General features: G+C 48.1%; 1 protein-coding gene across 1 annotated transcript in view; it reads right to left on the minus strand.

Annotated features, from left to right (window-relative positions):
- LOC146174030 (growth arrest-specific protein 2-like) overlaps positions 1 to 21,080 on the minus strand; it is a 234,962-nt gene that overhangs the window by 154,975 nt on the left and 58,907 nt on the right. The window contains exon 2 of the mRNA XM_084584333.1: positions 190 to 652. Coding sequence (XP_084440459.1) covers positions 190 to 390 — 201 coding nt within the window. The 5' untranslated portion in view covers positions 391 to 652. The remainder of the gene's footprint in view (positions 1 to 189; positions 653 to 21,080) is intronic.

Consider the following 21,080-nt stretch of genomic DNA (forward strand, 5'->3'; position numbering starts at 1 on the left):
TTGACCACCTGTCGTTCTTTAATTATTATACTCATGACGCTCCCCTTCTCACTATAATGAAGATAACGGAGAACAAAAAAAAAAAAAATAGCCAGCAGAACGACCCATCCAATGCTATAGCAAGCACAGGGAGGCAAGCCTGGACAAGCGCTGCACATGCTATGCTGTTAAAGTGCTAACGTTGCTCACCACTTCTACGCCCTGCCGGTCTTCCTTAGCAAGGTCAAGGCAGAAGTCGCCGCTGACCCGTCGCCAGGGCGGGTACCCTCCGCCACCATTGCTGGTGCCGGCGGGCGCACTGCGCAAGCCGGCCCGGTTTGGTCTCGAGCTGGGGGTGCCACCGTTGCTGGTCGGGTACGCTGTCCGCATCAGGGACCCGCTGCTCGCCATGGTTCAGTCACTCGGGGAACTTATATACGGTCCGGCGCCACCGCTGGTCGCCAGGTGGCGATAGTTGTGGAGCGGCAGTGACTTCTACGGGCGGTGCCTTCCTTTCACGTTGTTTCGAGATGACACTGTAGGCGTGACACTGGCCTTCGCCTACTGATCCGGACGAAAGTCATGGCTTCGCCTCCTTCGCTGCTTCCTAGCCCGGCGATGATTCGCAACAAGATCCGTGGGCCTCGATTTCTCGTCCGGACTGTCGTCTCGCCTGCGAGAAAAGACGGGAGAAAAGTTATCCAACAACTGCGTACGCTAAAATCACTTATAAGTGGCCGACCTTCAGAGGGTAGCCGTAAGGTTAACGAAGCTTCAGATGGACCTGGTTCGTATACGGAGTCCCACAGCCGTGTTTACATGAATGCGACATTAGCGCATCGCATCGCATTTAGTAGCGCCTCACGGTAATGCGATGCGACAGCGTTTACATGTAGCGCCGCATCATCTCTAGCGTGGTGGTGACGGAACGAGGGGTAAGTCGACTTACCCCTCTAAATCCAGCCCTGTTGGCACATTAGTGCGATGCGCTTTCGTAGCACATTACCCCTGTTTACATGAATACGATGCGCTAGCTGTCGCATTCATGTAAACACGGCTCATGATTTCTAAGCTGTGATTTTTTTTTCTTACACACGCTACGTTCACGCCTCGCTGCCAGGTTAGAGCAGTGGGTGAGGTTTACACCAGCGATACCTCCACAGAGGCCATAGAACAAGGGGATAGCAGTTGGAATGAAGCTGACCTAGTGAATTCGAAATTTCGTCACAAGATAACGTCAAGGACGTGGGGACCACTTCATCCACATTCAACGTAATAGTGTTAAAGCACCAGAAAATCCGACGTCGGCGCTGTCGACGTCGTTTGGTTTACGCATGTCCAGTAAAAAGACTCATTTCTAGGCACGAACATTGCATTCAAAAATCTTCCAGCCTGTCGATTCGAAACAAGCCACACGTCAATACCGAATAAGCCGCATAACCAGTTCAAATGCGATAAGCCCATGTAGCGTAGCCACGGCCGAAAATCGGACGCCGGTGCACGAATTTTACTCGTGAACTGGTCCTTGTGCGTGCGTGTGTTTATTCTGGCTATTAAAAGCGCCGTCTTCGGTAGAGTAATATTTCCGTTCACGGTAACCTTATAAATGCAGGCCGGCTCCTAATCGTCCTCAGGACTTCATCAGTAAATGATTAGAGGGTGCACCAGAGTGGCGGCGCCCCTCAATCAAGGCGTCTGTCCTGACCCCAGTTTGCTGCTTCGCCGCTTTCTGCCAACTGCTCACCAAAAACACAGGCATAATCTGCGCGGCGCCCGCACAGATGGCGACTATAGTGCTGCATCTCAAACGAGGAACACGAACGGCTTGATCAAGCGACAGACGAAGGCACGTAGCTCCGCGTCATCACGGAAACGATATACGAAACTAAACAGCCCGGTCTATGCAGCCACGGTTGGTGTCCCGTTTCCGCGACGCCTTTTATAGGGGCCCGTCGCCGCGACGTCCCACCGAAGATCCGACGCCTCGGTGCGGTCGTTGATCAGGCCCCCGGCCGCCCCACTTGTCTGGAAAGTCTCGATGCTGTACCACGGCGACCGCTCTCAACCTATCAGTGCTCCCATGTAGTATACACCCACGCCGCCGAGGCGCTGAAAAGAGTCATTGCAGCCTGAGACAGCAATGCACGGGGAGAGTAAATCACACGCTGGCCACTCCTTCCAGGTGAACGTTACCGCTACTCGTTGCCCGAAGGCGACCTCGATTCCTTCTGCTTGGCGGACGATCCGTATGGGAGAACGCAGCGCGGAAAATACTGAGGATGAAAACGCTTGCACAGAGGGCATTTTTTTTTTTCATATTCATCCATAGTGCACAGCGATTTCCTGATGTATGTACCTGAAGCTACTGGCGATAAGCGATAAGCAAGGAAGGATCGACTAAGCTTCGTTGTTCGGGGGTGACGTGAGCTTTGTGGGAATAAAGGAAGTCAAGCATGCGCGGCAGCACTGGTTATTCGCATGCACCGCGTGTCGAGTAGTAGCAGCAGAATACTTTACTGAAGCGCAACACTTAGGCGCCTAATAAATCGATGGCGTGTCTAATGACTCATTAGCAATGACTAGTCACGTGTAAAGTGAGAAATATGCCGAAAAGAGCGCAGTCCGGTTTGGTTTGTGAGGTTTAAGGTCCCAAAGCGACTCGGGCTATGAGAGACGCCGTACTGGAGGGCTGCGGAAGTTTCGACAACCTGGGGTTCTTCAACGTGCACCGAGACTGGCATCGCACAGCTATAGCACACGGACGCCTATCCGTTTCACCTCCATCGAAATGTGGCCGCCGCGGCCGCGATTCGATCCCGCAAACTTGGCCACAGTATTCGGGCCGGGTAAAAGAGCATACAGTTCGTGTGTTTTAGAGGCATCCCAACTTTTAACATGGCTGGCCTTCGCAGGATTGTAGACAGGTTTTAGAAAAGCGTCGGATCACAAATAAACCGCTGAACGGGCAGCTGAATTCATAACAAAAGGCAAATACGTCAACCGACTACTAAAGGTAACCAATATATATATATATATTCAAAAGGTATTACGAAAAGCTATGGGATACTAGACAACACACGCCTGCTCGCGAAAGTATTACGCGTTCTTGACCCTATAAGAGAAGTGCGGCGCCATTAGCATCGCTTATGTTAAATATGCGCTCAACTTTCACCGCTGCTGAGAAGGTATATCTCGCCGCTGCAGAAACACGATGCGCTGAGAAATCTTGCTCAACGCATGCAAGAAAAGCGCGGTGGGAACTGTGCACGGTCACGTGGCGAGGTTACGCCTGACGAAACTGAGGAACAACCCAAGCATACAAAGCGAAGCGTTATAAAAGATGACTGTCCAGCGTGGTATTAGTTTCTGGGCAATGCAGAGGTGTGGAGAAGCACGTGAGTGACTGCCATGCTTAAAAGATGCTTATGTTCTGCGGGGAAGAAAGTGCCAATATCCCCTTGGCAAAGAAGAGGATGATGAGAAGATGTACTCGAGTGTAGAAGAAAAGGAGTGGTGGAGAGGAAGTGTGTTCAGATCCATATTACAGTTGGTAGTGTGCGCGTGTGTTGTGTTTGTTGCGCCACATTTCTGGGTATTACGGAGCGTTATAAACCTCGCCACTGACCGAAGGTCCAAAAACAACAACAACAACAAAGACAAGCCACTTATAAACCGAAAAATGCGGAACAGGCAACTGGTGACGCCCAAAACCGCGGGTCAAACGAGGTTACGCCGATTCCTTCACTGGAGTACCACACCGGTTTTTTTTTTCTTTTTTTTTTTATCAATACTGCGGTCTTAAATACAGGACCATAGCAGGAAGGTTGCTTCCGTCGCGACAATCGCAGTTTTTTTTTTTTTTTCGAAATCGTGGAGCTGCCCTCAGCAAGCCAATGGCACACAGACACAAACAACGCTGTGACGCGCGAACCTGGCTGAGATGCTATCTCTATAATGTATGAAGTCAGGCGGCGCGTATAATCTTCCCATGCACTGCAGGAGGTCCTGGTTTGACCCATCTCGTTCCAGCTACAGGATTAAGGGAAACAAACACTTAGAAAACGTCTAACCGTGAAAAGGGGGCGGAAGAAATGGGCACGCGCACAGCCAAGCTGCTCCGACCAGAATACAGAAGAGCACCACAAAACGAAACCATCTTCGGCGTTTGATTATTTTCCCGCTCTTTTCTAGTTCACGCGATAAGAAAAGATGTCAGGCGCGATAAGGCAACGCCCACAATCGCGCGCACTCGCCGACTGCGGCATGCTGCCCCGCCCGTATAAGAAATGGCGCCCACACTGACAGGAGAGACAAAGGATACGCGACAGCTTGACAACACACTCAAGGAGCCGTAACAAAGTCTCACTTGTTCAGGGCAGCATGGAGACCGCATAAACGTCTTTTAAACGTCTCATTGACATCGCATAAACGTCGCGTAGACGTCTCAAAGCAATGTAGACAGCGACCAAAAGAGAAACCTTTCAGGAACATTCAAGGGTATACCTTATCAAAAAGAAGCAGACATTTTCTGTACTGGTGACACAACCGACATCGAAATGATTAAACGAAGAGCACAGCAGATCAACCTAACCTTCGTTACGCTTACAACCCAGGCTGCTTTAAAGACACATTTACCACGTCCTCAACATAGCGGCAAAGGAGGACTCCATACGGCGGGTACAAATTGTTGTTACAAGCGTCGTGTGGCGCCAAGCAGTATCGCACAATGCACCACTTAATTTGTGCTCAGCAAACAGGCTGCACTTGTAGTTGAACACGGAGGTGGCCACCAGAGATGGGCATTTGACCTCAAAAACCTCGACCTCACCTCAAACTCAAAAAATGTTTGGCGACCTCACTCAACCTCAACCTCAGCAATTGAGGTTGAGGTCCCCCAGGCGACCTCACCTCACTTTTCAGGTGACCATTGGCGACCTCACTCAACCTCACCTCAAACTCAAAATGTAAGGTTGAGGTCAGGCGCTCGACCTCAAAAAAAAAAAAAAAGAATCATTAAATTAAACCGTAACTTAAAGCAAATATACATTTCTCGGTAATCCTGGGGTATATATAGGCTAGCCAGAATTTTGTCGTATGAAGGCTGTATTTTACTCCTAATTTTATACTACAATTAATATCCTGGATAAAAGCAGAGAAACTCTGGACTCTACATGTCCAACTCTGCACTAAAGTGGCAATCCTCTCCCCCTCCTCGCCTACCCTTTTGTGGTCGGTTTCAATCTAAGGCCTACATGGGTACCACGTTACTACGCATAGGCCCATAATGCAATACAAAGAGTTTATCCCATCTGACCCACGTGAATAAGATTCGTATTAGAAATAAAACAAGCCAGTTCTTACTATAAACTGAAAAGACAAATGCTGTTGACCCTAGTGACGACGACAACAATGACGATATGCTCTCTTTCTTTGCCACATAGCGCTAAACAGACAGGGACACAGCGAGACACACGGGACGGGTGCTTTTTTTTTTTATCGCCCGTCCCGTATGTCTGGCTGTGTCCCTGTCTGTTTAGCGCTATGAGGCAAGAAAACCGACACCAACGCGCCCAAGCTTTCATCCTTGCTCTTTTTCTTTATTCGAATAAAAAAATTGATGATTGCCGAGCTTTTTTTTAATACACTGTACATTGTTTTGCGACGGAATGCATTAAATTAAGAAAAAATAGGAATACAGTCGTGCCTCGTTAGTATGAACGCTTTGGTTTCCGACCAAAACTGTCCATAAAGCGAGTCATCCATAATAACGAGTCATGAATAAAAACGAAAAGTATATAATTTAGAAAAAAATTTATATAATGGCTGCTGTTTTAATTAATTTGGGTATATAAACACCACCGAGATGTCGATGCTACCCTCTTCTTCAAAAATCCGTCGACGCGAAACGTCATGTCTGTTCTTAAACCTTGTCAGCCATCCTCTTGAGTAGCTGAGGTGAGTAACGACTAGACAGAGCGTAAAATAATATTTCTCAGTAAACATCTCCTGTTTTACTGAACAAAAATTCCGTAAGTCATCACAGGTAAAACCTATCAAGACGAAGGAGAAGAAGCACCCATAATGTTGCCGAGGCAGCGAACCTTCTCTTGAAGCATTTCGTCGCTCACGACAGCACCATTCGCGAGCACATTCCCGAACCAAATTAACAACGCTGACTCCATTTCTTCGAACTGTGCTGGGCGCTGTCGGACTGTGGCTTACGCTGTGATGCCGACGTTGAGCCATTTATCGGAGTCCGGTAGTATATATAGATGGTATACCGTCGACCTGACGAGGCTGAGGCCTAGTTGAACTTGTGTCCAGTCTTTCACGGCTTGGATTGACTGAGATTGCTTTTGCCGCTTGAATTCACAGATTTCCCGCTTCGCGCCTAAGTTCAGCTCCATTCTTTTGCGTTTAACTCCCACCATGCCAAAAGTCGGACTAAAGTTGAGAGTTACAGGCTCCTGCTTCTTTGCACTCTTTTTCCATATATAGTTAACCTCCCTGACTTTCCGTTCTTCTGATTCTCTTTCTTGCCTTGTACTGTTTTTGTAAGGAAGCGAGGGAGTCAAGTTGGCAGGCTACTATACAGAGGGCTATCAAACAGCCCTTTCTTGTGCCGTTTGTATGTGTTCCTATGAAACAAACACTGTAAGCTGAAGTACAGTTTAGAACGACGACTAGCCGACTACGAAGAGCTCAGACCTTGTCAAGGACGCATCGTTGACTCAAAGCGAAGCCGACATGCGGACCGCCTAGTGTGCAAAGTTTGGCAGTTCGGCAGCGCAACAGCGACGAAAACCAGGAGCATGAGAAGGAAGGGCGTCCAGGACGGGACGCCCGGTCCTGGTTGCGTGGTCGTCGCGTTTCTTTTGTCGCTGTACTTCGTGAGTGTCTTAACCCTGACCGAAAAGCGTTAACGGTTTCATGGAACACACTTTGTGTTCTGGGATAGAAAAACTTCAGTTCCCACCCCCAATTTTTGCGCTTGTCTTTCTTCTTATTGTTTCTTTCTTACGCTTTTACCGGCCTCTGTTCTGTTCTGCGACCACATGTTGCTGTTTTCCCGACTGCGGCCTCTAGTTGCGGCGCTGCCGCTGCACCCAGAAATCTCCCGGTTCCCTCCTTTTGGGGTCTTTCTTAGATAGCTGACCCTCGGTTTGCTGTGTACGATCCCTGTCATCCACCCTCCTTTTCTCCCCTTCCTCCCTTGCTTCCCGCTCTTGCGCCCCCCCCCCCCCCCCCCCCACCTTCCCTCCTAAAACGACGACACGCCCGCTTTGGTTCTTTCCAACTCCACAGGACTCGTTCAGGCATCCGACCGTATCGGCTGTCGCATAGGTTCCCGGCTTGCGCACCCTTCTTTAACTTGCGTTCGGACTCTTCTGCTCTTTTCAAACGATGTCCATATTAACGAGACACAAATACATGGGCCGAATAGGCTGTGTGCATTCATCCCATCTCCATTGTTCAGAGAGCGAGTTTCTATATTAATGAGACATAAATACATTGAAAAATCTTCGCCCCTAGAAAAACTGTCCATAATTCGGGTCCTCCATATTAACGGATGTAATATTAACGGGGCACAAATTTTCCGTAAAAGCCCCTCATGAAACGACTTGTGAAGACTAAATCCCCAACAAAACAAACAAAAGAGGAAAAGATAGCAAAACACCAATTAATCATAAAACTCGGCCAACGCCGCATAAACCTTCAGAAAATTTCGAAGAGGAATGCTGTTTATCTTATGAAGTCCCAACCGGCCAATCCTGGGCGTTAGTTTATAATTCTGTGATCCCGTGGCGTATTGCAAGAATTGGCGAAATTGCTTCTTCGAACACCGCGCTTACATTAAAAAATTACAAGGGTCGGATCTGCTAGGAAAAAGGGTAAACGTGAACCACTTTGCTGTCGCGAACATCGGCTCGCCCGTCAAATTTCGCCGGAGCAAAATGTCCTACTCCCACCCGCCTAAACACACACACACACACACACACACACACACACACACACACACACACACACACACACACACACACACACACACACACACACACACACACACACACACACACACACACACACACACACACACACACACACACACACACACACACGCACACACACACACACGCACGCGCACGCGCACGCGCACACGCACACACGCACACACGCACACACACGATATAAATACTTGTATGTCCGAACCGAATACTGGATGCCATTTCGCCAACAATTCTGAGACGAGCTTCTTTGTGGTATTCACTTGTTTTCCTCTGAAGAATGAACTAATAAATGGCACGGTGGTGTCTCCGAAGCTGCTTCGCCGCATGCACCGTAGGTGAATCTAGAGAAACCGTTTCCCCGTTACTGTCGTATAGTTACAGCACATAAACGTAAAATAAAGGCAAGAACAACAGAAAGGAGGCGAGCAAGCAGCCCGGAGGGACCGCGCCCCCCGCTGTGCACGCGCTCCTCCCTTCGCCGTCCGTCTGTAGCAGACAGGGCAATAATTGAATTACAGTAATGAAATTACTGTAATTGAATTACTTTTCTCGGTAATTTGTAATGTAATGAATTCCTTTCTCGGGTTGATAATTTAGTAATGTAATGAATTACTTTTTGGCAGTAATTTCGCAGCAAAAGTAATTAATTCCTTTCGAAATTACTTTTACTAGAGTGCGCCACTACTCCTTCAATAGTCAACGAAGTAGAGTGCCGCGAAAGCAAGAACGACGTGCGGCAAGCGAAGCCAGCGTAACGGATCGGCAAAGGGGGACAGATTAAGCATACCAGTGCGTCTGAGACCTCGTGTGTAGCAGGGGCAACCATTCTCCAAGTAGCAGGATACAAGGCGTCAAGGGAATGCCGAAGGGAGAAATGGTGCAAAAAGGCTGGAGCGGAAAACTAGTTGCGAGCGCGGCGCAGCGGCACTCCCTGCTGCGTCGGCTAGTGCACAGTGGTGCCTGGTTACTCTCAACACCACGGTGCGAGGGAGGATTGGGGCTGGGGGAGATAGGCGGAAGGGTCCATGACGTGAGGCACCGTGGCTTGAGCATTACTGAGCTGTGAGCACAAATGTGCCGACGTCGATTCTTGGGACTGCGGAAGCAATAAATAGCTTCTTCGGGCCCTTCAAATGGCGGAGACATCTCCGTGCCAGCAAGACGCTGGGTTCGCCGGTCATTTCACGACTGTTCGACCACGTGTCTTTTTTTTTTTTTTTTTGTAATGGCCCGTGCTGTAGGAGAGAGGGAAGGAATAGCTCTCTGGGACAGAACTTGGCGGGAAGACGAAAGAATGTGTGTCCTTCGCGTCCGAAGAACAAGCTTTTGTTTTGTTTATTAGCTTTGATTAGTTTTTGCATGGATGGAAACTAGAAAGTAATTTAAAAGTAATTTAATTTCTCAGTAGAAGCAATCATAATGTAATTTCATTACTTTTTAGGAGCAGTAATGAGTAATGTAATTTAATTACTTTTCTTAGATTTTCGGCAAAGTAACTAGTAATGTAATTTAATTCCTTTTCAAAAGTAATTTTGCCATTCATGGTCTGTAGGCATCTGGTTTTGCTCATGCGGTGAATGCCCCACTGTCACCAATACACACCAAACGGCAATGGCGTATGTGTGCCAGCTCCGCTTTCAGAGACTTGATCGCGCTTTCCAATACTTGCAAAAGAAAAAGAAAAAAAAAACTAAATGACCGCGCGGGTAAGTGGAAAGGAGGGTTGGGCTATGGGCCTCTGAAAAAGAGCGTAATGTGAGGGAAGAAGCCTATTCTCTTTTCGGCAGTGTACGAACTTAATTGATATACAAGAAAATATATATAAATAAATACCATGTTGACGAAAGTAATAACAAATCTCGCACACTAAAAACAGAAGAGAACTGCGCTTCCCAGAGCTTATAGAAGGTTTTAGACATAGACTTAATACGGCATTCCTCAGTGCTAGCATGTAATTGACTTCACATCACGTACATTAAAATTGATTTTTAAAGAAAAAAGCAAATATCTGAAAAAATTATTCCGACATCTGGCCACAAAAATTTTCATCCGATTGATTTGACCGTCTCGAGCAGACGGGAGCACAAAACAGACACGTTCAGTTCGCCTCACCAATTCGTCCGTCTAGACACCAAAATGTCCAGCCGGAAACCATCTTAATACTTTCTAGCTCATAAAAACATGTAGGAGAACGCTGTTCTCTTTTGTTTTTCTGCGCCTGAATAAGAGATTTCAAGAAAAACCTGATATTATGAAGTTAAGAATCCCTTACTCTCCTCCTTCATCCTGCATTGCTTGATTTCAATAGAATTTGAGAGAGAAATAAAGGGCCTTAGCGGAGCGAAATCATTTTTTTTTTCATGGCGCTTGACTGCATACAAGCCCCATATATTTTTTTGTCTGTTCTATCTCGGCAAATGGTTAACATGCGCATGCGTTTTCCTGTATACCAGTTGCGTCTTATAAGATGTGCCGTCCATTTCATCCCATTGCAGTTGTTCAGGGCCACCTGTGAATCTGTATAAGAAACAAGCAGCACAAGACCAAGAGAGGTTGTTCTGGAAAATACAAGAATATTAATTTACAGGACCGAAATATAAAACGATGACGTACAATTCGAAAGAGAGGACTTCGATAAAATGCCCAGATGGTATTGTGCCGGTTTTTCTGGTTCATGTTTTTTTTTTTTTTTTATCTGTCAGTATCACGTCTCCTAACAATTTCGCTGCACCATTTTCTGTTAAGTTTCCGTGTAATGTACAGCAGGGTCCTTTATCGAATGTAAGGCAGCAGCCGTTATAGCGCCTGGAAACGGGCATGCACAAGACACAGTTCTGCTCCGCGCCGTCTGCGCAAAGACAATTTGCTTCGCTTTTTAGTTCGCTGCTTTCTTTGTGGCCTCCGACAAAAGCACCGCAGGTCAACGTGAGTTATGTGCTTTGCGCGCTCCTGGGTGTTTGAGCCTGCCGCAAGCATCGGCACAAACAAGTCAGAGGAAACGGGGGTGGCTGGCGGGGGGCATGAGGAGTTCGTGAAGTAAAAAAAAAATATATCTCCTTCCAAGTAGACCAGAGGGAAGCGGTCTCGGGCTGCGGACATTACGGTGGAATGCCGAAAGCTGGGCAGTGGCTGCCGCATCCGGTCGTCCGATTGGGGGGTAACCAAACACCGAGAGTCGGCGGGCACACCGCGGCAGTACGCTCGAGCTCCGCGTCAAAAGGGGCGCTCTTCGAAGAAAGCCGCGGCAACAGCAAAGAGCCTGGACCTCACAATTTCGACCTCACACAATGGCGACCTCACTCAACCTCAAACTCACGCGTGAGGTTGAGGTCCAATTTCGTGACCTCACTCAAAAAATTTCGAGCTGTCACCGACCTCACCTCAACCTCACCTCACTCCGTGAGGTTGAGGTCATTTTGAGGTTGAGGTCGACCTCATGAGGTCGAAACCTCATGAGGTTGCCCACCTCTGGTGGCCACCAAACCTGTCCTCAGCGTACAACGCTTAATAAAACCGTCGCTGCCATCGCGCTTCGCTAACTCGCCTGCAGGTAAGCATATATACCTCGAACACGTCGGCAGTGACGGAACCAACAAGGGTAGTCCACCACAGGCAAAGCCAGCTTAGATATCTTGGGGCTGGGTCAGGCCGTTGCGAAGCCATATTGGAAAGCAAATTTTGCGCTGCTCTCGCTATTCTTTTTATCGTATATTCGTTTTAAAACCACACGCTTGGCAAACAATGGCCACCAGATGACACGTGTCGAAGGCTAATTTCGCACGCCATGGCGCAAAACATGGCACGGCAGACATCAACTGTTCTTTAATAATTAAAAAAGCAGCACACAGAAATACAAATAAAGGCTGATTGGAAGCCTCACTATATATGTGCGACAGCACAGATTTCTGATGCAAGCTCTGGCAAAACTGCAAGATATTCACGTCGGTTTCGTGATGACCTGTACTCATTTGCCATATACATGCTGTGCCGATCAATTAAACAGCCGCTAATAGAGGCAGGTCGTAGTAATCCCATTTATGACATTTTTTTTCCTTACAAGTGCACGCAACGGTAGTTACGGCAGACTCTCTCCGTGACATACGTGTAATCGTCGCATCAAAGGGAAACATCCACAGCCGGCAGACGTCACGGAGGTGCAGACGCGTGCGGTAAACGGCTACCGTAACTCAAGGTCCAGGAAAAGACCACACGCAACAAACACGCTCGTGCACCCTCCGTGGCCCGGGCGTCTCAGGTGGCCGACGGCCGACCTCCATGGTTAACGACGCGGCATGGCGCGCAACGGGCGGCCGCGTACCCCTTATCGCGTCAGGCGCAAACCAAGCCTGACGGACAGCCGTCGAGCTCCAAAGGCTTCTCTTTACTGCCTCGTTTGTTTTCTGCATCCCCGACGCGGCTCGAACTTTTACGTACAGCTTCGTTTCGCGGAGCATTAATTCTTAGCGAGACGCGAAGGAAAAGAAACGCTCGTGGGAACGGGGTGATTCGGCAGATTTCTTTGTGACCCTGCTCCAGTGTCGAGGAAACGCGAACGACGCCTGCTGAACGTCGCAGCACGTGGCTTTACCACACAGAAGGTCACACGGGCTAAGCTGAACCTGATGGAAACTATGCTAACAAACGGTTTTGAAAACCTTGTCAAATAACCCGCTTGAATAAGAAACAGCAAGTACAAAATATTATTCGATTTGTGCTTTACAAACTTCCCACTCGCGTCTACCTATTCGGGAGTCTTTGGCTCAGGTATAAGCGACCGCCTTGAAATACTTGCGATTTTACCACTAAAGGTTCACTCGAAATCCTCAACTTACACTTCAAGGCAAACAAATTGACATTATGTCATTATTCTGGTCCTATGTTGAAAACTCGAACTGGGTCGAAGTTTATGCAGAAACTATTCGTTGCAAAGCGTAGGAGACTTTTTTGAGAACCGTGCAAATTTGCTACGGAACTGCTTTTCCTTAAATACAAGAAACAGCGCAAAGGGTGGGTAATCCGCCAGCTAATAAAAGAGAAAGATGCGTTGTGGAACCGTTTTCTAAGAACACGCGAGCCCGTAGTTTGCAAGAGTTTAAGTGTTTTAGGAACAAACTAACGGTGGCCTTCTTTTGCAGATCGTAGACAATCGCTCCCTCCTTGACATTGACTTTATGTCTAGAGCCGGTCACGCCACACATTGAACGCAAGTGCAAAAATAGCTAAATCCATTGGTGTGTGGCACATATTGACTTTTCTTTTACCCTGGAGGTAAAAAACAAACAAACAAAAACACTTGAATGGTTCACTCTCGCCTGAACTATTGCGGATTAGCACGGAGAGCCAGCTAACTGCACGAAGACAGGCTTTCTAAATTTCAAAGCAGGGCTGTTCGCATGCACTTCAGTCTCCACGGGAATGCACGAGTGCGACAGTATTCATGCGTACACATAATGTTTATAGGCTAAAATACACACTCCAAGCAGTTGAATCGAATACGACACAATTATGGCTAAGTATGACAGAAGAGATATGGTCGTTACTTACGGACAACTATTATTACCGGAATTGGACGGCTAATTACGCTAAACAAAAGACTGCCCACAATATCGTGCTCCTGTGCAACGAATGTCCAAGCATAACTTAAACAGTGAAAAAACCTTTCCACGGCCCAAAGCTTCAAATTCAAAATGCGGGCTTCCTTTCCCTCACTGCATGGTTACACTACACCTGATTGGTTTATCTCATCTTTTGAATATAATTATGAATATTCCAATGATTTGTGCAAATAATTTTCTTGCAAACACTTTCAGTTTGAAAAAGCCAAATCTTTGAATTTTTGCTGTATTCTGTCTTGTATTTGTCTGCAAACAATAGGCTGTTATAACTATATACTTTTGTATAACTGACATCCATTTGCCTTTCTGGTCTGCCCCTTTTTTTTTTTTTTTCGTTGTATTACTCGAATTCTCTCTTGCATTCTTAACACAATCTTATTGCCATTTTATTTTATTTTTTATTCTTCCCCATAATCCGTCGTCATATGCCGCTTGGACGCAGGAACCGCATCACCGTTCACTTCTAGACTTCCTTACATCAGCCAACCTTATTTTTCATTTAGTACCTCTCATCCTTCCTAACGTTCCTTTCCTGCCCCGAGGCGATAACTACTATATCTCGGACGACTTTAACGCGATTGTGCACTACCGAAAATAGAAACGCGATGAGAAAGTACAAACGGCGGAGCCGGCACACGAGGCATTCATTATTCGAGTTTTATTTTCTTTACCGCCCTTATACTTACGCCAGTTAGCCTCCTTGGCGACGAGCCATCGGCCCAAAAGACTAAGTTGGTTAGTAAGTAGTCCCAGTTTACCCATTTTCGGCCTATACTGTGGTGCAGCGTTGGTGAGTCGCTATGGAGCGAAACGAAATGTGTGTGAGCGAAGCACCGCTGTGACCCCGTATTTCCTACCGCACTGCCGCCTGGCGTACAATATACACTCTTTATTCTTCCCCAAGAGCACACTGCGCAGTTTAAGTGACGACGTCAGAAGGCGAGAGCGCAAAAAATCTCGCTACTGCCCCGCTATTCGCGAAGAAATGCGAGGCAGTCAGCGAACAGCACTCACTGGAAATAGCACGTTCACTGCCCTCGTTCAGCGCTCCATCCACGGGAGCACGGATCACGGCTCACGAAAGTAGCGAGAGGCGCCGAATAACGAGGCGCGATTCTTCCCACGCGTTTTGTTGATCATTATGCGCTTATTGCAGGCGCCGAGAACATGAAAAAAAAAAAAAGAAAAAAAAAAAGCGAATGTCGGGACTCGGGGCTGTGGAGGGCGAAAATGCGGCGAAAGAAAAACTGAGAGCAAGGATAAAACGCGGGCACACGTAATTGGAGCCCCGAATTACAGCAGGGCATGCATAATGGCCGAAGAAACCCTGCGTTGTGTTCCAACACCCTAGGGTGCCAACACTTCGGGAACAGCATGCAGTCAGAATATGTGTGCGTGCTACCCCCCCCCCCCCCCCCCCACACACACACACACCGCTCATTACTCAGACGCCTAAAGAAACAAGCTCTAGCGCAATCGGAGGCCAACATGCGAATACTTCAACTGCTACACTTAAGTAATATTAAAAAAAAAAAGGAGCATGGAAAGTGTGCCACCATTTTATTTACTCTCGTTACTTTTTTCACTACTTATTTATCATTTACTTATTTGTATTTATTTGGCCACAAGTCACTAATAACATAATTAAGGCGCCTTGCACCAGTGCAAATAACTTCCGGGGCACAAAGAGAGCTTCACGGCCGTATGCGACGTGAATGGCGTAAATAAGCTGTTTCAGGAAGAAACGTGAACCAATTGAAGTGGATAGCGACGATATTTACTGAACATTTAGTTTCGAAAGACACCATCCGCTGAAAATGAGACCGAAAAAGCAGCCGGCGACCCAATAATGCTCCAAGAGAAAGCCTGACGAAGACATTAAAATGCGAGTATGCCTTGCCAGTGATTTCTTGAAACTGTGCCCTGCTGCTATAGTGCTGAAGCAGCTCTAGTATGGGACCCAGATACGACTGTGCATGTTCTATAGCGGCTTATACTTCATCTGCTGTCATTTCAGCTCATGAAGTTGGCTGGTTAATGTGTTGTAGTGGGTTGCCAACTGCATTTCAGTGACAATATTGATTTTTTGTTTCCTTGCCTCACATGAGTGTGCCATGACCAGAATACAAACTTCGCAGCCACCGTTCGGTTCATGACACCGAAACAGTGTCCAGATGAAATTCCATTACAAATTTCTTAGCGGTTGTAGGCGAACGCTACGGGACGATATATGCACATTAATCAACAACGAATCATTTGGTTGAAGAAAACCCGTAACTAAAATGAGCAAATACGCCGGAGATAGCCCGTTAATTATTACTCAGCATTAGGTTACTGAATGGAGACTTCGAGCGTGTTCTTCTGGTGTTGAAGGCTTACTTACTGCGCTAAGCTCGCATCTCCCGTACGTAGTGACGTCGTCACCAAGCATGGTGGTCGTCACTGCGTTACCGTCATCAGTGACACAGCCATTGCAATGACCTCAACACTGCCAATGAGACGCGTCTTCGTCAGGCCACGTTATTTCGGGCATCCCACTAATGATCAACGGGTAATGTGATTTCAAGTGATCCATCAACAGGTTACGTAACCCGCGGGGTCGTTTACAAAGGAGCCCTTGGCCCGTTAAACATACACGGGCCGCCTTGGTAGCTGACGCACAAAGGGGTGCAACAAAACTTTCGGGACCTTGTTTTTAACCGTCAAGGTTATTACACCTTGATAAACGAGCAGCCAGCGGCCAAAATGCTGCACGAATAGTCGCAATCTGCGACGTAACTCCCCCCCCCCCCCCCCCCCCCTTCTTTCCTGGACGCCGTGAGAACGCACCGAAAATATGCGAAATGAGACGTGCGCTGGAGAAGGCAAATTAAAGCTCAACGCAAAAACGCTAGCAGCGGCTGCAATTAACCTCCGCGATGCAGTATCTCCATACTTTCTTGCTGCAATGGAGCGAGGCTGTTCATCCGAGTCCAGCGAAGCACATCCACGGAGGAGGCAAAACTGTTGAGCGTGCGCATAAAGGTTGCGCGGCGCGTTCATTCATGCTGTTGCAACCAAAAAAGGCTGTTAGTTCTGAATGGCCCGCCAAGAACTGTTATAAATGGCTCAAATCGAGGGCGTTGGTCAGCGGCATTGCCCTCAGTGACCTAGAGAAGCATATATAAAGAAGGAAAACTTAAGCACACGAGTCCAAGACCGTACACAATTTTCTTTTGTGCGGCAGATAGGGAGCAACCTATGAATCGCACGATTTTAAAGGAAAGTGCAGTTATACGCAGCATGTGATCCCCGCTAATATCAGGCAATATGCACGTACTGCTCCAAGCATTCCACTGCAAATGTTATGCAATCCGATCACAACCGCCGCAACAGATGATTACACGGGGAGTGCTGACAACTTTCTTGAACAGATGTACGGCCCGAATTCTGAAACACTCCTTGCCTTACTAAGGGCTCCTCACACACTCTAAGGCGGCCTGACGTCAATTCTGAAACGTCCCTTACTAAGGGGCCCTAAGTTAGGGCCCCCTTGGTGCTTCCCTGAGCTTAGGCTGCCAGGATGTTACCTTCGTGCTTCCTAACGTCGCTCCTCTACCTGAACGCATGCTTCTCCGCACGACTGTGCACGCGGTACGCTTGGCTACGGGCAGGTGTCGTGTGCAGTCAAGATGGCCGCGGTCTGCTGACGCTTGAGTCTGTCTTTGGGTTCGGTGCTTGCCAGTTCTCGCGGACAGCACAACTGTTTTCTGCCGTTTGTTCTAGCGAGCAGCAAGAATGACGCTGCGTTACCTATCGGAAGACGACAGCTTTGAAAGTTACGCAAGATTTCTGCGACGCGCGACTGAACTTGTTTACGGCGGTGTTTACAAGGCACCGGCGGTGTCTCGTCTCCGGCATCTCACCGACAGGCAGAATCCGCTCGAATACTACACAGAAGGCAATCGAAACGCGAGGACAAAACCAACAAAATGCAGCGACGCGCGGCGACGATGGCGATGTGACCTCTCGACGCTGGTCAGATGTTACGACGGTTGCCAGACTGAGTTTGCTTTCCCGTCCAATACAGCGCTTTTGTCATTCTTTTTTTGGTGCTTAACCAAACAAATAGAATTTATGGCCAGATGTATCGATGAAACTATAAAGTTAACAACGCTAGCAGTATACTTTAGCAATACAGTGCATATTTTTTGCATCTTTTGCGTATAGTCTCGAAACCAGCACTCTTTTCGGTTCGGCCTGCTTTGCTGAGGCGCTCCTTAGGCAGGGAAGGCGATGGGGAGCTTCTGGAATACGCATTTGCCTTCTGGGGGCGCCTTACGTTTAGGGAGCATGGAGGGCTCCTTGCGGAAGGTTAGGAAGCGGTCTAAAGTTAGGAGCGTTTCAGAATCCGGGCCGTAGTCACTCTTGTGTTCAGCAAGTGAACGTAGTAAGTAGTGGAAATGAGCGAGACAAGTGAAACAACCCCGCTACTCGCTCAACAATGAATGTCAGAAGGATGCTTGAAACATACCGGGCTTTAGCCTGAAGAAAATAAACTATGCGCACTCAAAGACAAGCTGTATGCAGTGCGAAGAAGTAAAACGGGACTGGATAGGGTATTCACTTACTCTTTCCAGTGTTTACATTTCTCTACCATAGAGTTTCTTAAACTAACTAGAGGGAAAGCTGAGGACGCTGCACTTCAGCCACCATGGGCGCGCTAAGAATCATGGGCCGGTGTGCTACTTGTTGCGGGACAGTCGGTGTTCCTCGGGTACGTGGAGTGGCGTTACATCGATGTTTCTTTTTCGTCATCATCATCATCTGAAGGTGCGTACATAGACCGCGAAAGCCATAGTAGCGAGGGCGCAAAAGCAGACGTCGCCAATAAATAGCTTTTGTTTCCCGAAATGCCACTAAAAACTTCCTTCAGTGATTGCACAACCATAAATATTTCCAAGACGTTTTTTTTTTATTTCAAATTTCGCCTATTAAGTGCGAAATATTGGTATTTGTGCTGCTCAAAACTAAGCCAATAGGAGAACGAGCCATCGCTTATATTGGATAAATATCACACTGACATGCTGTTTCTCTCTCTTTTTGCAATTTACAGTCACAATATTTAATCTTATGACATTACTTATGGTAGAACAACGTTTATCTTTGCATTAGTTTTGGTCAAAAGTTGTAGTTCTGCACTCGGTAGCTCTCCGGCCCATGATGCTTTGAGCGCCCATGGTGGCTGAACTGGTCGTCTGGAAACTTCATGTAAGCTCCCATAGACGACAGCACAGTTTTCGCTCTAGGTAAGAGTAAGAAACTCCATGTATCCACTATATCAAATTCTCGGCAGTAGAGTGGAATGCACAACGCCCCTGCTTCCGGGCCTACATGACTTAATACACGTGGATACGCCTCGTGAGGGTGCGGGAATGTCCATATTCGCGAAAGAGTCGCCCCGTGCTCCAAAACCAGACCGCTCTACTGGCAGCAAGCTGAAGCAGAAATACGGTCGTCGGCGGGCTGAAGTCATCTTGCACCAGTCGTTCCAGCTTCCAAGGTAACGCGGCATCCTCAGCAATGTACGCCGATAACTTGCAAGCAGCAAACTTAGCACCGTGTCACATTAACTTGTCTTTTTTTTATCCCCCACCTTTTCGTTCGCCACGCCTGTGGACACTACGTCGCGTGGGAAGCCAACACGCCTCGATTCAGCAGAGTTTCCACGAGACAACCCGAATACTGGTCATCTGCCGCCACCGTGGGAAATGGAACGGGACGCGTAAGATGGCCGTCATAAGCTTAGCGCATCCACAGCCCATGCAAGCAACCACTGCGCTCTCTCGCAGAAAGCTCCTCAGTGGGACGAACTGGAGCTTTTAAAACCGAGAGGAAACAATCGACGCCCGAGAAATCGCCAGACCCGACGAAGAACGTGCCCGCTATGGAGGTCGCCTATTCACGAGCATCCAAGGAACGTGCCGCGCATCTTAATATGGTGCGGCACAACACTTGGCTTCAGCGCCAAGCGGGATTAACGCAAGGGATCGACGCTCGAGAGCTCGCGTACAGAATAACAAGAGCTCAAAACAACACCCATATTCTGTATACGGAGTCTTCGGTGAACGACCACGGGCCGGTCTTTGTCGACATCGCGGACGCCTGGCGTACAGCTGAGAAGGTGTGGCCAATCAAGCAAAAGGAAACCAATCACTTCGTCGAATAATGAAGGTATATAAGCGCCGCAACAGCGCCAACAATAAGAGCAAGAAAAAACAATGCAAGAACGGGCCAAGTCCTGTATATACAAGCTCTCAGCATCCCGTCTCGTTATTATGAATGAGAACAGTTGAGGCGCGATCGAGTTAAGAAACGCTGGGGATTTTGCAAAGAGCCTTTGTGTAAAATCATTAAGGGCATGGCTTCCCGTTTTTATTTTGTTTTGTTTTTTTCGCGATGTCAGATGTCTTTCGAAAGACTACTAAAATACCCTGCTGACACTTCTTGGAGGTTTCAGATAATTGCGCAGTTCGCCGATCCGGCCGAGCGCGAGGCGAAGAAAATGAAGCACGGAGAGCCGACGCGCATTCACGTCCGCAAACTTTACTTCGAACTTTTTCCAACGTCTCAATAGTAACAATTTAAGCTCTCTTATTACTACTAAACTTCCCAGCTGCCTCAGCCATATATATCGTTCAGCCTAAATGAGCGCGAGTATTGAACGAAAACTGGGCAATGGAGCTCAAGCCTAATCTCTTAATTGGGAGGGCGGGGTGAGGGAGAGAGAAAGCAAGATTGATCGCAGTTTGGTGCAGACTCAAAGGAATTGGGTCTGCGCCAAACTATGATCAATACCGCCACGCCTTCTCACCCCCCTGTTCAGTTGCGGGTACATGCCATTTAAACAGCGACCAACACTGACAACAACAAAGCAATTTTTAGCGCGGCTCAGGCTTCTCATCACCCGTTACAATACGAAATATTAAATTTTGAAACGGATTTAGGGTGAATTTGAAATCATCAAGCCCGGGCTGGTTGCATACAGCTCGCGTTTCTGCCCAGACTATGTACCTATAGTCAAGGTCATTCGAATTTGTTTCTGCCGACAGCTAAAGGAAAGCTCAAGGCGGCACCAGGATGCGTGGGAGGATGCGGAGGGGTGGCAGGCACACCGCGGGCGCGTTCCCGGTGCGACCCACGCGGGCCAAATTAAGAGACGCGCCGCGGCGTCTCCTCTCAATTAAGGTCGACTCCGCCATTACGCGCGGCGGCGAAGCACCAACAGCGGCGGTCGCACAATGAAGCAAAGGGATGCCCCCCTCCGCGCGTGCCAAGAGCAGGAGCCCCCGTGCACGCTCGTCATTAGGTCTCCGTGCGCGCACACCTAACGGTAAACAAACTCAGTACAGACAAACAGAGCAAGGCGCGCCCGACGCCACACGCGAGACCGCCAAGGCCTCCCGGTCGCCTTGAGAAGTTGTTCACACGCATAATG

This window comes from Amblyomma maculatum, chromosome 11 (assembly GCF_055883805.1).
Source record: "Amblyomma maculatum isolate TAMU_Amacu chromosome 11, ASM5588380v1, whole genome shotgun sequence".
NCBI lineage: Eukaryota > Metazoa > Arthropoda > Arachnida > Ixodida > Ixodidae > Amblyomma > Amblyomma maculatum.